Source organism: Sapajus apella, unplaced genomic scaffold, assembly GCF_009761245.1.
Source record: "Sapajus apella isolate SASKATOON/1434 unplaced genomic scaffold, GSC_monkey_1.0 scaffold7, whole genome shotgun sequence".
Lineage (NCBI taxonomy): Eukaryota > Metazoa > Chordata > Mammalia > Primates > Cebidae > Sapajus > Sapajus apella.
The window spans coordinates 28,462,215-28,478,633 of NW_022436947.1; the positions used below are offsets into that span (position 1 = coordinate 28,462,215).

Here is a 16,419-nt window from a genome sequence, read left to right on the forward strand (position 1 = left end):
CTAAATGTTTGTAAGGATGAGGATGAGGATTAGGTTGTAAGCAGGTCTGTAGAGATGTCCAGAGAAACTCTCTGACGGCTCTGTTATTCTCTCTGAAGGTAGGGTGACCAACTATCCTAGTTTGCATGGAGCTGAGTGCTTTCCTGGGATAGCAGTCAGCTTATTGTCTGCTAAAGGAGATGTCCGCCCTCCCCTGAATCATTCCAGCTCTTATTTTCAGGGCCATAAATTTGGGCACTTAGCCATGTATTCTTTCTTACTTTGCCATTGTGTGGTAACCTTGCCTCCCCACTTAGAGATAAGGTCCATGAGGGATGCAAGTCTACATGATGAAAGCGTCTGGAGCTTAATAAATTCCTATTGCGTTATGGGAAGATTCTTCCCAGAAGAGGCCTGAAAATAAGGTTACCTTATGCAGACCTTCCTAAAAGTGGGATGGGAGAGCTCCCTTCTGAGGAAATTCCTCAAATCCAAAAGAATCATCAGCCCCTCACTAGAGCCAGCAGAATATCTCTCCTGGGCCTCAGACCCTGCCCTCCCCCTTCTTTCTGCAAATAAAAAGATTACCCACTCTCATAAATCCAGAGCTTACCAAGTGCTAGGCATCATTTTGTTCAATCTTCACAGGAACTCTGTAAGATAAATATTATTCCCATTTTATTGATGAGCTGACCAAGGCCCAGGAAAGGTAAATAACTTGGCCAAGGTCACGCAACTTGTGAGCAACAGAGCCAGATTCAAAGGCAGGTCCTTCAACTCCAAAGTCCAGTCTTCACCACCGTCTCTGAGGCCTTCTTAGCCTGCTTGGGGCCATGTTTCTCCAGTTGCAGCTCCTAGTTGTCCTTTGTCTGATGCCACCATTTGCCCTCCCTTCAGTATCCCACACATACTCTATCTTCTCATTTGCCTTCTTTCTTTCAAAATGAGCTTCTTTGCTTGAAGTACCCAACTGCCACCAGGTGTCCCTCCTCTCCTATGAGTGAACACCACTGTGCTCGAATTGCAAATCAGAGGCAATGCAGGCCGCCTGGAAACTCTAGCTTGATTCAAGTAAACAAATTCACATTATTGAGCGATATACTAATACGCTGGGGATGCCCAGACAAGAGTCAAACAAAGGGTACAACACAAATACACAATCACAAGGCAAAACTTAAGAAGGTCAAACGAAGTTCTAGGCTCAAAAGAAGAGTGAATTGCATCAAGTTGGTGGGAAAACAATTATAAAAGATTTCTTTTGTGACTTCTACCAAGTAATATGGAAAGAACCTGGGTTTTCTAACATCTCTACCAAAGGTTTTCTTTAAAAGGTTCCAGATTCAATGTAAAAGGCTGCCTCATGTCTTTTTCATCAGTGGTTTTCCAAGTCTATAAAAAAACTGTTTTTGAGCCTCTACATAGGTTTACAGTAATTCAGGAGTTGACCCTGACTTATTAATATTAAAGAAATTTTCTAGGTTTTGGAAGGGGACACAGAGAAGAATTCTAATTTAGTCTGATTCTGGCAATGTTGAAAATCATTTTCGGGAATGACAAATTAGACATTTTTAGCATTGGAGAAGCCATAATTGAATTATTAACTGGTTTTCAATTGTTTGGTGTGCCCCATTTGTTCATTAAACAATAAATGCTCTGTGGCAGCGGCACTCTGCATTCAGAAAGAATGTTCCTAATGGAATACGCTTGTTACAACTCATTTCTTTGGGGAGCCATGCAAGAAAAATGAATCAAGTTTCAAAATTTAAAAGGGAACAGATGAGGCCAAGAAATGAAGAAGAATTAAGATCATGACTTTCTAAATTCAGGTCTGTATTTCTCACAGATCATTCGTTCTTTATCTATTTGGGAAGACATGAAATATCTCATGCCTGCCTCCATCTGAGAAAACTTCAAACACTGCCACCTTGCAGGTGGGCTCTATATTTCATGCCATGGCTGCTTTCTCTGTTCTTATCCGCCTTCACATCCTACTCCCCACATTGCTGGTCAAAAAGAAAATGTCTTCAGAAGAATCCCCAGCTATGTTATTGGCAATACCAATCTTGAAGGGGAAAAAAAGAGTAAAAGAATAAATTAAACAGTAGTAGATGCTTCCTTGAATTTCTTTCTGACCAACTATGTGACATTTTTTGATTTTCCTTAAGTGGTGAGGGAAATTCAAGGATGACACAAGTTTTCTCCAAATTGACTCTTTTGCAAAGGCAGAAAACTCAGCTAAACTTAAAACACATTTTATTCTTTGCCATTTTAGGAGTTGCACTATGCTACATAACAGCCTGTCTCTGCTCACTTTAACACTTGGTTTTGCTCCTCAGCTCCTGAGGAATAAATCAATCACCTGTCTCAGTTCATGGTGCATGACTGTCATTGATTTCAACTGACTATTGAATATTTTAATAATGGTTGATTACATTTTTATCCTACTAAATCTGAAGAGTAGAGTTGTTTCTAAGTCATGAATACAGTTAGATCAAATAAGGAACATCTGACCATCCCCAGAAAGGAATGTCCATCTTCTCCTATCACAAGTCAAGAAAATGTCTTCAGAAGATGACTCAAGACAGAAAGCTCCCACTCAAAATGACAGGACTTGGTGGATCCTGATGTAATTGATGTGGGTAGGATCAGGTGGGGGTGAGTCTAATGTGTAGCCACTCCCTTAGGCAAAGCCCCAAGCAGCACCACTTTTCTCAACAAGATCTTCTCGGGCTCTCTTGAGGCAGTACGTGGAGCCAGCCCCTTGTCTGGGCTCTCCTCAGGTTTTTCGCCCTTCAGGGTTCCCAGGTGCTTGCTCACACCTGCTATCAAAACAGCCCTCAACAGCTCCATAAACTGGATCCTAAGCTCCATGCAGTTGAGGAGGTCAAGATATGTGCGACCAGAGGTACAGGAATGGGATGGAAATAAAGAGAAAATAAAAATGGGTGAGGGAAGAAGTGACACAGGAATGTTCTTCTGAACACATTTGGGGGTTCTTGGACAAAAGATTACTAGTGATGCCTAAACATTCAAAATAATATCTACAGAATGGCCTCACTCTTTAATATACAATTTAAGTTCATTTAATTTTTTAGTGACTTATAAACAACACAGAGGCTGAAGGGCTTTTTCTCAGCTCCCCTATTCTCACCAGCAGCAACACCCTCCCATGATACAGAAGAAAATGCTGAAAGTCAGGGGAATTAAGCAACATGATCAAAGCCACACTGTTACTCGTGCATAGAACCAGAATCAGAATCCAAGTTTGCTCCAAATCCATTATTTGTCCAGCCACCCAAACTGAGCACCAGAATCATCACAGCAGCATTTCATAACAGGAATTCCTAAGTCCCACCCCACGCCTGCTAAGTCAGAATAGCCGAGGCCACAGTCCAAGAATCAGGGTTTTTCCAGCCTCTTAGGTGATCCTAGGATGGGCACACTGAGGAATCGCTATTTCTGATTCATGATTACAGATCATTACTGATTGCCTGTACATGGCTTATTTGCACGACCAGATCAGAAGCCTCTTTGAAGGGACCATGGCTTTGGCGCCTCTGAGACCCTTCGTAGCGTCCAGCACAGCATGGTCCCACTGCTGAGCATAGTGTATATGCCTAGTACCTATTTATTAAATGGAATTTTGTTCTGCCTTTTTCTCACTGCTTTTTAAAAAATCATTTTCATCCTCATAAAAAGTAGAATTATATTTCAGTACTGTTTTCCCTATGTAAGCAAACATGTATTGAGAAGTCTTCATCTTCACCAAATAAGTGGCAGCACAGATTCTATTAAGAACATTTTTATTTTTCCTTAAAAAATATATACTTCCTGGCTCTGTGGAACAATGGTTCACAGTTCTAAGGCTCTCTCTCCTTTTCACAGCTTCTTGGGGGCAAACTCATTCACAGAGGCGATAGATTACCAGTCTTTTCTGATGATCGATCTCTTTTGCTTATCCTTCTCTCCTGAATATAAATAGGGTCATTATGTTAAGCTGAAATAAAATTATTTTCATGCCCTGACTCAAGGAGAACTTGTTTCCATTAAAGTTTTCTTTCTAAGCAATAAAAATTGGTTATAACATGATGGTTTGCAAAATATATTCCAAGATACCTCAGTTAGTCCAAATGGCATGCACACCGAGATTCTTCATTTTCCCCAGGCTATTGTTACCAAGAACAAAACAGTTGTTTTGTGTTATTTTCATATCTTCTTGTTGCTTTGCTCTTGGTTTGGAGATTGGTGCTCATTGACAGAGTCCTGGCCAGATGACCCTGGTCTATTCCTGAGTGATAAGTACCCTGTGCCCTTAAGTTGCAGCTCAGTGGCCTTACTAGAAGCCAGGCCCTCCTAGTTCCAGGTAGCCCCAAGCCCCAACAGCCTCCAGGTATCACAGCAGTGTGTGGTATGCAAGACTGGGCCAGGCCCGCCTATAGGTAGTCACCAAGACAGAACAATTTATGGGGCTACAGGAAAGTTCTTCCAGGGTCCTCATGGTAGAATACTAAGTACATGGCGTTGGACCTGGAGTCAGAAGACATGTGTGATCCTCTCATAATGGCTGGCAACATCAGGAAGGGCACACAGATAAAGGCTGTTACTAGAACAATCATCTCTCTCTCAGACTCTTGTGAACACCACCGAAGTCCAAAGAATGGTGCAAAACTGTCTTTTCTTTTCCTATCAATACGTGTCTTGGTTTAGCTGTCCCTTCTATTCCTTTTGCTCCTCCTGGGCCTTACCTTTAGTGTCCCACTCCCTCCTCCCAGTGCACCCTGTGGGTCAAGCCCTTAGCCCAGGGCAGACAGGTTCCTGGCTCCATTGCAGGTAGGTGAATGTGGATCCCTATGTTCTTCAGACTAGATCACTTGGAAAACAACAAACCCTCCTGCTTATACTGATCTCCTCTTACACGGTAACTTAACAAGTTATTTTGCTAAAAGACTCTCATCCCCTCAACCTTGATCAGAAGAGATCAGAGTGGTTATCATCTTAAACCGTGCCACAGAAAAAATGTTTGGCCCTTAGCCCCACCAATAGGGGTTTAAGTGTAGCTGAGTATTTCCACTATGCCACACCTACTACTTTTAACAATAATAATTATTATAATAACAATTAACATTTATTGAGTACTTGGTTTTTGATACCCTTTTAAGTCCTTTATAACGTTTTTAAGCCTTATAGCAATACTAGGAAATAGATTTTCTAATTATTCAATTTTACTGAAAACAAAAAATTAAAGAAGCTAATTTCTCCAAATTCACAGTATGTGGTGGCACCAGAATTCACACCAGGATGTTGGTCCCCAAGCCCATGTTCTTAACCGCTGTATTTGACTACCATCAGATTATCTGTAGACAGCCAATGCTTTTTAAACACGTTCAATGGAAGATGTTAATTTGTGAATCCAATATCTAATACCAGGAGTTGTGGTGACTGAAGTTTCCCAGGCTGTGAGGATCAGAGGCATCACCATACCTTTGTCTGTGCAATACAGGCAGGACAGTACAGATCAAAAACACTGGATCCAAAAAGATGAATCAAATGACTTATCAGACACTATTTTATGTTGTAAAAACCATACATTTCTGAGGATGAAATGTATCCACTGTTTAGATAGAAAAGAGAGGAAAGTACAATAAGAGCAAACAGAAAGGAAAGAAAACGGGTGGTTTAAGAGTTGTTACATCAGATCATCAGTTTCTGAAACAACCTTACAACAAATCATGATGACAAATAATTTTTGCCATACCCTACCAACAGGTCAAAAACGGTTGTCCAGTAATTGCAAATTTCAGATTTTAACAATGTTCTGCACGATATGTAACAATTAAAAAAAAGTCAAAAAAGAGTTCAGTACAAATAGTTTTTGAGTGCAAAAATGGATAAGCAAAATGTATTATTTCATTAACTATTTAGTGTTATAAAGTGAATGTTTAATATCCTAGTAAACCCAAATGTTTTTGATCAAGCCAAAATGATAGAATCACAATACATTCTTCAATTGACTGGTAGAATATATTGATATTAAATAAAATATTTTCTAAGACTCATATGCTTTTCAAACTCATTTATTTCACACTGCATCTTATTTCATATGCTGTGTACCTTACTTTCATTCCTGAAATTAATACAGGTTCCAAATATTCTAACTACATAATTTCCTAGTGTAGTTTAGCAAAGGCCACAAATCTATCAGATTTCTTCCAAATCAATCTGCAGGGTACCAAAGGGGTTTTTTCATGAGAAACAAGGTAAACAAAGCTTATGTAATTATATGCAACTATCCATCTCCTTTCTTTATCATGCACACTTATGTAAGCTCCTCTAGAGGAGAGTGATTTGCACAGAGTAGGAGCTTAATAAACATTAAATTAATTAGGCTTTCCCTTTTGACCCCAACCCCACATAACTACTGCTCATGTTTTCACCAGCAAACACTAGACAGCAACTAGCTTTGAGGCCCACCCATCGCTGTCCCTGGGAAAATAGTCAAAGTCTAATCACCTAAGCAGACTCCCTTTTATTGAAAAGAGTAATCACCTGGTTCCCTTCAACATATAAAACTTCTCTCAGGCTCTCCCAGGCATCTGTAAAGGCGCATGAGGTGTCATGAACCTCATTGACAAAGTGAATTTGTTCTGGTAGCAAAGCTCCTTCTGTAAGAAGTTGTACGTACATAGTCAAGTTCTCTTGCTTTCTGTTGGTTCTCCTCCCTACTAGCCACCCACCAAAAACCCAATTCAAGTTGAAGTGCCCTACCATGAAATGGGGCTGAGACAAGTTCACCCCTTTCTAGTTGCTATTCCCACACCCACTTGCTTTAGAGTTTCTCCCACCCTGCTGCAGAAAGAGGGCCCCAGAGCTGGGGTCCCTGACCAGATTATCTGTTGCCTGAAGAAGTGCACTTTCTCAGTTCCTAACCCTGTACACTCCTAGGAAAGTAAGAAGCTCAAGGTGTTAGCAGCTGCTCTCAGAAAATCATTTCTCTAGTTTTGTTCAGAGTCCAGCTGGTTGAGTCGCTTTATGATCATGTTGTTGATTCTCTTAAGATCATCTATGTCTTTTCCTTCAGCTGTTAGTCTTCTGGACACATCATCCATCTTGTTTCCAGTTTGAACTTCAAAATAGAAAACAGACTGTGTTAAATTGGTTTCCACTGTGTGCCAATGAAATTCATCAGAGCCCCATGTTGGTGCTCAGCTGATGCTGAGTGATACTCTTGGCAAAAACCCTGTTCCCATATCCATGCATCCCAGAAGCCCAGGAAAGAAACTGGTGAACACTGAAGTTGCCTTCCATTGAATTGTTTTTACAACCTCTTGGTGCCAGCCTAGACTACCTTTGGCAACTTCACACCAATTATGACTAAGAAAGACCTCGCTGTGAGTGACCAAAAGAAACTGTCAGCATGTTTGATTATTCTCCCAGATGTGATTGCTATGTTGCTTTATTTTGAGACCCATTCTCAGAAAAAGGTTTTTGTTCCTCATTTGAGAAATTATATTCTTTGGGTTCTAGCCTATTTTGACATAAGTCTGCTGGTGCTGAATTACCAGTCCAAAATGAATGCGTAATATTCCCCCTCAGACCATGCATGAGAATGAAAGAACAATATTTTTCAAATACACAGGACTTTTGGCAATAAGATACAGAATGGAACACTTTTGAGGTCTGATTATCAGAGTTAAATTTTCTAAGATGGCTAGAGGAAGGATTTAAGATAATAAACTTGATGTATCTAACACAAAGTAATTGCCCAATAAAAAACACTCTTCTTTATTCACCTCATCTTTCCGTTTCTCACTTAATATGACTTTGTCCTCAATAAAAAACACTCAAGGCAAATATAAAACAAATCCTATTTATACAAGTGGAATATAATAATGTTGATAAAGTGCATAGTCTTTGACATCAAGTAGAGTGTCCTTGAGCCCCAATTTGGTACTTATTAACAACATGACCTTGGGCACATTAATAGAGCTCTGTAAGCCTCAGTTTCACCATTGGTAAAACCAAAATAATAATGGATTTGGCTGAGCACAGTGGCTCATGCCTATAATCCCAGCACTTTGGGAGGCCAAAACGGGCAGATCACCTGAGGTCAGAAGTTCAAGACCAGCCTAGCCAACATGGTGAAACCCTGTCTCTACTAAAAATACAAAAATTAGTTGGGCATGGTGGTGCACACCTGTAGTCCCAGATACTTGGGAGGCTGAGGCAGGAGAATCACCGGGAGGTGGTGGTTGCAGTGAGCCGAGATTGGGCCACTGCACTCCAGCCTGGGCAACAGAGTGAGATTCCATCTTAAATAATAATAACAACAATAATAATGGACTATACACTACAGAGTTGTTATGAGATTGTGAGCAAAGAGGCATCAAGGGCTTAGCACAGTGTCTGGAACAGAGTAACGACTCTGTATCTAGCATTTGGTATTATTTCCCTCAATCTTGCTATTTATCATCTCACAGAAAAGAGAATTTAGTCGGGGGGTGGTGTTTACATGTCTGTAGACATACCTAAAGTTTCCTAATAGTTTAACTCGGTCATTACCCCCAGGCAGGTGTGGCAGAATGACATGCCAAGCATTAATTTATGTTGGAATAACGTAACGGTTCAGAATACTAGCCCATGTGCTCTTTCAGGTTCAGTTGCCAAGCCTCACCTAATTGATAATCAGGTGCAAGTTTGCAACTACTGTAAAAACAGTTCACATGTTAGCTTCTAAATGCAGAAGGGCATCAGCCAGGAGCAAGAGAAGCAATTAAACCCACTCCTCCCTCCCAGTCCCAACCCTTTTCTCCTCTTCAAGCTGCAAGGAGGGAGGAGTCCTTGGGGGGAAGAAACAGGATTAGAAGCAGTGAAAGTGTCATGCACTCTGCCCACCTGTCTCCTCTTATCATCATCACCTCTGACTCCTCTAATCCTGAATGAAATTAAATTAGAGACCTTCCAAAGGCTACAAAGCACTCAAGGGTGAAAGAAATGACAGGGCAGTGCACCCAGGCAAAAAGGTGTCAAAAATGACACCCTCCCTGAGGCCCCTCCTGCTCTTAAATCATCTGGAAGAGAATCCAAATAATTTCAGATGAGAGAGGAAACTGGTGGGCTCCGTGGGAGGAGGCAGTGCTCAGAACGGGGTGGGGGGGGGGGAAATGGGGACAGCACCACAGGTGGACAGCACCCTTCCCACATCCAAGGCAGAGAGGAGGGTAGCACTGGAGGCTCGAAGGATCTCTTGACTGAGAAGCTGTGGTGGGCAAGCCTGAGTCGCCACTCAAGGTCACAACATGCATGGCCCAGACCAGGAGCAGACAGAGCAGGTTGTAGTAGGAGCAGGTTGCCTGGACAGGATCAAATTGGAAGCAAGCCACCTTTCTACATCTCCAACACCGTCTCTGGGGCCTTGCACAAGCCCGCAAGTGCTTCTAATTGACGTGAAGGATGATAGGCAAGTGAGAAAACCTGGGAGTGAGTTCAGTTCGAAACCTCAATGTGGCTATGTGTTATAGATCTGAATTTAATGGAGACATCTAGGCACTGGATAAAGAAAACCTAGAATCAACTAGAATAAGTTGCCTTCCATTGGGCAGCTAGAGGCTCCAAGTGAGAAATTAAAGTACTATAGAAATATTTAACATACATATTCATGGACTTCTGGCACTGTGGGCTTCTGCAGTGAGTTTGTACCCAAGGGACCCTATCCTCAGCCAGGGGGTTCACACGAGGCATTCCTTCTTCCTCTTTCAGTGTAAACACTGATCACCAGAAAGCATTGACGAGAGGGTGCAAGCTTTCCAGGGGCAAAGTTAAACAACCAGCTGTGAATAAATGCATACAAGTAATAGTAATAATAAAAAAACCTGTGGTGGTACTTACTTATTAGAAATATCACGAAAAAAACCAGTGCCAGGCTGACAATCAGCACAATTAGCAGCCCCACAAAAAACAGACTCCGGCTTCCATTTCCTGAGTTTGTGCCAAGGACAGGGATTTTATCCTCTAGAGCTAATACAAAACAAACAAAAAACAAGGACAAAAACTCCTCAGCACACAGCTTGTCAGCAGAACTGAACAGTGCCCCACTGTTAGACCACGAGTAATGCATACACCCACTTTCCCTCTGACAAGCCTAGAAAGTGACTTCTGTTTTAGGAATGTCTTTGGGAAGAGCGAAATTTGTGAATTATTTACCTTCTTCTCTATTGGTATTCAAGGAATAAGCAGGGTTAACCTATCTCCTTAGGCCTGTTTGGAAAGTTCTTTGAAGACTGTCTTAACACTGAAGTAGCAGGACACAGATTTTGGGGGGTGGGGGGAAGAGAATATAGAATTTAAAGGGTAAGAGTGATAGAAGTTGTTTTACCCTTTCCCAAAGTAACCCCAGAGTAAAACAGAGCTGGCTGTGCGACACCTATGTTGGGTGGAAGATTCAACTGAAAGTTCTGGACTATCTCCCTGGTAACTTCTTTTATTATAGGAATGATCAGTTAAGCCTACATCCCTTTAAATAGAAATGGCTCTGACATCTTTTGGTTTCTTAAAGCTGTCTTCTGGGTGGGAATGCTCTGGAAGCAAGGTTCTTTTAAATGTTGTGCAGTTGAACTGAGAATGCAGCTGGGTTTAATTAACAGCTTGGTTCACTCAAACCGTGAATTGTCCACATTTAATCACCATTTTGTAAGGTCTAGTGGCCTAATAACACCCAGATTAAATTGAATAAGCAACACAGAAACCTGGGGTAGTGGAGATCATTAGATTACTTTTTGCATCCTGCATTGAATTGGTCCCACTCATGGTGCCACTTGATTACAGACAGATGGGTGGTTTATCATGCCTTGTAAGTACGTCCTATGTCATACCCTTCAGCCACTTTTGCTTCCTAATCAAAGCAACAGCATAGGCTGACACCCAAGCTTCTACTGTAGTTGAGACTGACTGCAATAAAAACAGATGAAAATTTGAACTTATTAAAATGAAGAAAAAAAGAAGGAACTTAGGACTTAGCAAATGATAGATATAAAATTGCGACAATCAGTTTAGAGTGCATGTGAAACAAATGGCGAGTGGGTAATTAACGCCAGTGTTTGAATGTAACCGTTTAAGCTAGAAACGATGGTGCTCAGAGTGGTCTGATAGAGCTCATTTATAATACTTAGGAGGCAAAATACACATTTAGTATTTAGCAGGTTTTATTTTGTTTCCCCCACCCTCTTTTCCTAACCCCTAACTGCATGATTTGTAACTTGTAAGTAGAAAATGAAGTTGACTTTTTTGCCCAACAGAATTTTAATGTTTTTTTAAAAAACTGGGTGAATGTGTTGAGCATTCTCGCAGCAATCTGCTATAAAACAACACTCCTGTGGGAAGTGGTCCCCATCAATATCCTAGCCATGGCCACTAGGAGAAGGACGAACGAGCCTCCAGGAGTCCAGCTCTGCAAGGCTCCACTCCTTTCCCGGGACAGAAACGGCACAGGATCTCAGAATATTTGAAGACAAGAGTTCAAATCTTTTGTAAGAGCCAAGAAAGCCCATAATCCTGTCAAATATTCAGAAAACAAAAGCAAAAATTGCCTAACAACAAATAACATTTCCAGTGCCAACCTCTTCTTAATGTCCGCTCAGTCCCCACCACACCCACACATCCAGTCAGCAGTGGCTATTTTTAGGTAGCCTAGAAGCTAGGAAGGGCCGCCCCACCTTCCCCAGCACACATACGGAACAGATGCTGTGATCCGGCTGGACAGAGGTTTAGTTTGTTTAAGTCATTTATGGAATCCACCACATAAAGCTTTCCATCTTCCTGAATGCCACAAGAGCCAGTGTCCTGGGAAGAATGAGTCATTGTCCCTGGAAGAAAACACTGATGTTAAAAACAAAAGGTTGGGCTTGTAAACTCAACTTCACAAGAATCACAGCCAGCAGGAAGCCAGACAGGCCTATGAAGAACCACCCACAAATACTAGTTTCAACTAAGGTTCTAGAGAACTTTGTTTATCCAGGAGAAAATATTTCCTTTTGTGGACCACTTTGTAATTGTTCTTTTTGCTTTGCTTGCCAGGAAGCTCACAGTCAAATGTGTGGCCCAATTTTAAGAATTATGTATCTGTGTATACCCTGCTTATATGCAAACGCTCTTTTCTCCTCCTCAGATTTCTCAGTTCTGCCTTTATCTTCTCTGGATCTGTTTTTATTTTGTAACTGATTTTTTAATTTTTCTCTTTTATTACATTGTTCATATTCTGGTGAGATGCCTCAAATCCTTTGTGCAAGAAGACTAAGTATAAATACATAGACAAAATTAAGCTAGTCAGCCAGTGGCCATAAAACATTCTGAAAGAAGAGAATATTGCCATGAACCGCTCTAATTGCAGGAGGCTTTAATAGAAAATTACAGTTTTTATAGCCTCCTTCCTATGGCATATAAGTCCTTACTTCACACATTACCTTTAGCCATTAGATACTGAGTGTGAGTCCCCAAGACAACAATCGTAGCAAACTTAGATGCTATAGAGAGGAATCCTGCTAGACTTCAGGACCTCTGAGATCTCTTCCACCTGGATTTCCCTTAGACTGCGGTCATTTATGTAATAAATAGCTTGAGGCTTATTAAATATTAAAGGAAATATTCTCTAATGACAGCACAACTGTAAGCAACACTGAAAAGACTGAAGAGATTAAAAAGTTTTCTAACCCATAAATTAAGGGTTAGAAAAAGGGGGTAGGTTAGAGAAAGATGTATCTCTAGCGCAACAGAGAACTTGTGGCCATTTAATTGAAAAGGTTCTAGAAAGACAAATTTTAATTACTATAAAAGCTTTTCCTTTCATGGTTATTGAGTCTAATCATGGTAGGGGACTTCTGGATCTAGAAAGGGTGCTGGATGTGCTCTAGTCTAGCCCCATTCTTTCCACAAATGATGAAATGGAAACTCGGCTAGGTAGATGCTCAGGATCACACATCTGCCTGGTAGCAGAGCTGGAATTGGGCCTTTGGCTCAGCATTCACTGAGTCTTGCTTTGTGCCACTTTCCTTTTCTATACCCCTTCCTAATCCTCCCTCAAGACTCAGCTCAAACATCACTTCCCCTAAGAAGAGAGAACCAACCTGTCTTTCCTTGGTGCCTTTGCTGGATTCTGTACATTCTTCTATCAGAACACCTATAGTATTTTATTGCATTTATTTCCTTCCACCTTTGATTTACCCAATAGACTGAAAACTCCTTAGGGTAGGGACCAATCCAATTCTTCAAACACCCAGTGCCAGGTTTAGAAGTTGGTGACTTCTGTTAAGATGGAACACCTGAAATGTTTATTCAGGATTTAAATCTTACTATTTTCAAAAGAATTAGAGGCAGCTAATCATAAGTACATGAACAGAAATAAGACTGAGGATAAAAATTCTCATGTGATGGCTATCTGGATTCTAGTAAAGTCAATGCAGCAAATACCGTGCCTGCGCATATTTGGCAGCAAACTGTTTACTTCCTGTTATTGCAAAAATTTCCTTTAAAACTAAACTACAAAATGAAGAGAAATATAGAGTTGGAAGAAACCAAATTCAGAAAAAAAAAAGGTATACATCTAAATAAGATATGGTGGAAAAAAGTATCAGACATTTACTGAGCAACTTAAACTGTACTCTAAAATATTTTTTTAAAAAGAGCAATTTCCCAGTAATACCTAAAACTACTGGTACTTGTGAAAAATGTGCTACCAGATCCTAGCTAAGAAAGAGAGCTCAAAAATTCATGACTAAAATTATTTTTTAGAGTTAAAACTAAAAAAGTGTGTTTCACTTATCCTGAACGTTTAATTAACAAGAACACACAATTCCCTGAGTTTTCAGATAAGATACTACTGTAGCACTTTGTGGGTATTACTGATTTCCAAATATACTGCATACAGCATTCTTAAGGAAATGACTTGATATGACAATTTAAAAAAAATGAAAAAGCTGCAGCAAATAGAGTAAAAGGGACTTAGAGGTCGGTCAGATCTTAACCTTTTGCAGTTAAAACCAAGGCCCCAAAATATTGACTAATACATAGTCACAGATTTTAGAACAATTCGTTTAGATGTGTTTTGTATTTTACCATCTGTTTATACTAATATTTTACCAAACACGAATATTTAACCAGGAATAAAAGTTTTATGTGTCACATCACAGGACCATTGTCCCACACACAGCTTCTATTTTAGGCGTGGTAACTGAAGCATGGTTCAGTTTTGGATCTCTGACTTAATAGCCTTGAGCCTTAGCTTCCCCTTCAGGAATGTATCTACTGTTGCTTAAATTTCATGCTGAGGTTTAATCAATGTTTACAAAATGGAGACCTAGCTAGAAAATCACAGCCACAAAAACTGACTTTAAGAGTACAGCTAATAACATCTCCAAATTACTGGCCTTGCTATCTGCTCAAAAGGTGACTCCAAAAGAACTAAGACAACAACCTAGTGAGCCATGACATGTTCTGAAAGAAAATGTCTTCTTTAGAACGAAGTCACAATGTAACTAGATGCTACTCCAATTTTTTAAAATAAACTGCAACATGCCAATGGAAAAACAAAGAAGTAGCAGAGAAAACAGTTGGCTGCTGTTCCAGGACTCCAAGAGCCTACAAATGACTTGCAAATGACTCATGAGTCTGCTGGTAAATGGATACAAGATCACATGGCCCTAAAACCAGGCCCCACAGCTGTTTGACACCCCAGAGTTGCTATCTTTGGCATCTCAAAATGAGGGCATCTAGGAACAACCAGCAAGGCTGGAGAAGCCAGTGTTACCAGCAGTTCTTCATCACACCAACTTGACCCTCCTTTTCAACTCCAGTGTAAAAATTTGCTTATTCACCAAGATTGGCTAAAGCAGCATCACTTTAACAGAACTCTTATACCTTGAGTGGAAACATGTAAGTAATTTCATTTTCCTCTGGTTTAGATCACTGCTAACAGCTGGTTCTTTTTGTCATTTAAGAATTCTTTGACTATTTACAAATAAATATGCTGATAAATAAATAGTCTATGAAAAATTGCCTTGTGCTTTATTTTTTTCCCATGGGTGCTTGGTATCAAACCATAGAAATAACCCACACCAGTATTGCTTGCCACGAAATTGGAATTGTTATAATAGGGCTTAATTCAAAGCTAATAAGCAGCTCTATGGAGTGAGTCATGGTAATTTGTTCTTTAATTTCATCTCCGAGTCAATGCCTCTTCACATTCAGGAAGTAGTTTTTAAAATCAAGTCTAAATCATTTCTATCAAAAATGAAAAACACAGAGCTCATGCAACAAAAACTTCCCAACTCAACAATCATAATTCAGTCTCAGTAGAGTAATAGCATGCAAATTACTTACAAAAATGTGAGCTTTGACTGCTAGGTTACCAGAAAACAAACAAACAAACAAACAAAAAAAACGAATTGTTCAGAAGTGACTACAACAGAACTTTTCTACAAATTCTGTAGTTCTTTCTTTGCCTTTCTTCAGCATACGGGTGCTCCTATGAGGCCCATAAGCCCCAGCATGAAACTGTTGGTCTATATTTAGTGTTAATTTAGCCAAGCAGTGTAAGATTCCAAATCCTGACTTTTTTCATAATGTCTAAGGTTTTCAGTAAATATATTACTAAAACTATGCTTTAAAAAGAAAAAAATACCATGCCCTGATTTAGTTGGTAAGTGATGAGGCTTTTATTGGACTGAAGTTACTGCCCTTATTTGGCTGAAGCAACTGTGTAAGCTGACACCATATTTCCAGCATTCCTGCCATGGTATGCTCTCATATATAAATGTCCTGTAGCAGGCAGGAGCTGCCACTATGAAGACTAACTTGCAAACACTCCAGACTAACCAGAGAACTGCAATAAACAAGGACAGAATATGGTTATGACATGACAAACAAGGAAGACGGCAGGTCAGATGCCTAGTGTGTCCAGTAGCTACAAAAAGTGATTGCGAGTGGGAGAGCTCGTGACTACAGACCCACTGCGGATGAAGGAAGCACTCCATCTCATCAGCTGCCTTTCCTTTACAAAGGCTTTATTCTGTGAGTGTTTGTACATCCTCCTTTCTCAGGAAAATCGGCCATTTATGTGGTTCCCTCACATACATGCCAAGGAGCTTCTGCCCTCTGCTGTACATAAAAGATGCTACAGTGATGAGACCAACTATCCAAGCAGGATACTAACAGTGAGGTTGTAAACAGTTATGCAATCCAATATCCTCACTTCCATTGCCATGGCTTGATGAACAGTATTCCATCTTTGAAACATTTTTCATGTCAGTGAGAAAATATGGGCTCCACAAAATTTTTTTTGAGACGGAGTCTTGCTCTGTCATCCAGGCTGGAGCGCAGTGGTGTGATCCCAGCATTACAGTGGTGTGACAGTGTGTGGCAGTGGTGTGACCTCTGCCTCCCAATTCTCCTGCC

General features: G+C 40.4%; 1 protein-coding gene across 2 annotated transcripts; it reads right to left on the reverse strand.

Annotated features, from left to right (window-relative positions):
• Positions 1 to 5,864: 5,864 nt before the first annotated feature.
• On the reverse strand, positions 5,865 to 16,419 carry LSMEM1 (leucine rich single-pass membrane protein 1). Of its 2 annotated transcripts, none has more exons than XM_032275686.1 (4): positions 15,653 to 16,419; positions 11,706 to 11,837; positions 9,865 to 9,993; positions 5,865 to 7,102 (listed from the first exon to the last, which is right to left on the reverse strand). In XM_032275686.1, the coding sequence occupies exons 2-4, from the start codon at positions 11,830 to 11,832 to the stop codon at positions 6,972 to 6,974; spliced, it is 387 nt and encodes a 128-aa protein (XP_032131577.1). In that variant the 5' UTR covers positions 11,833 to 11,837; positions 15,653 to 16,419; the 3' UTR covers positions 5,865 to 6,971. The 2 variants fall into 2 exon arrangements, with proteins under 2 accessions (XP_032131577.1, XP_032131576.1); XM_032275685.1 differs by having other exon boundaries at positions 15,346 to 16,418.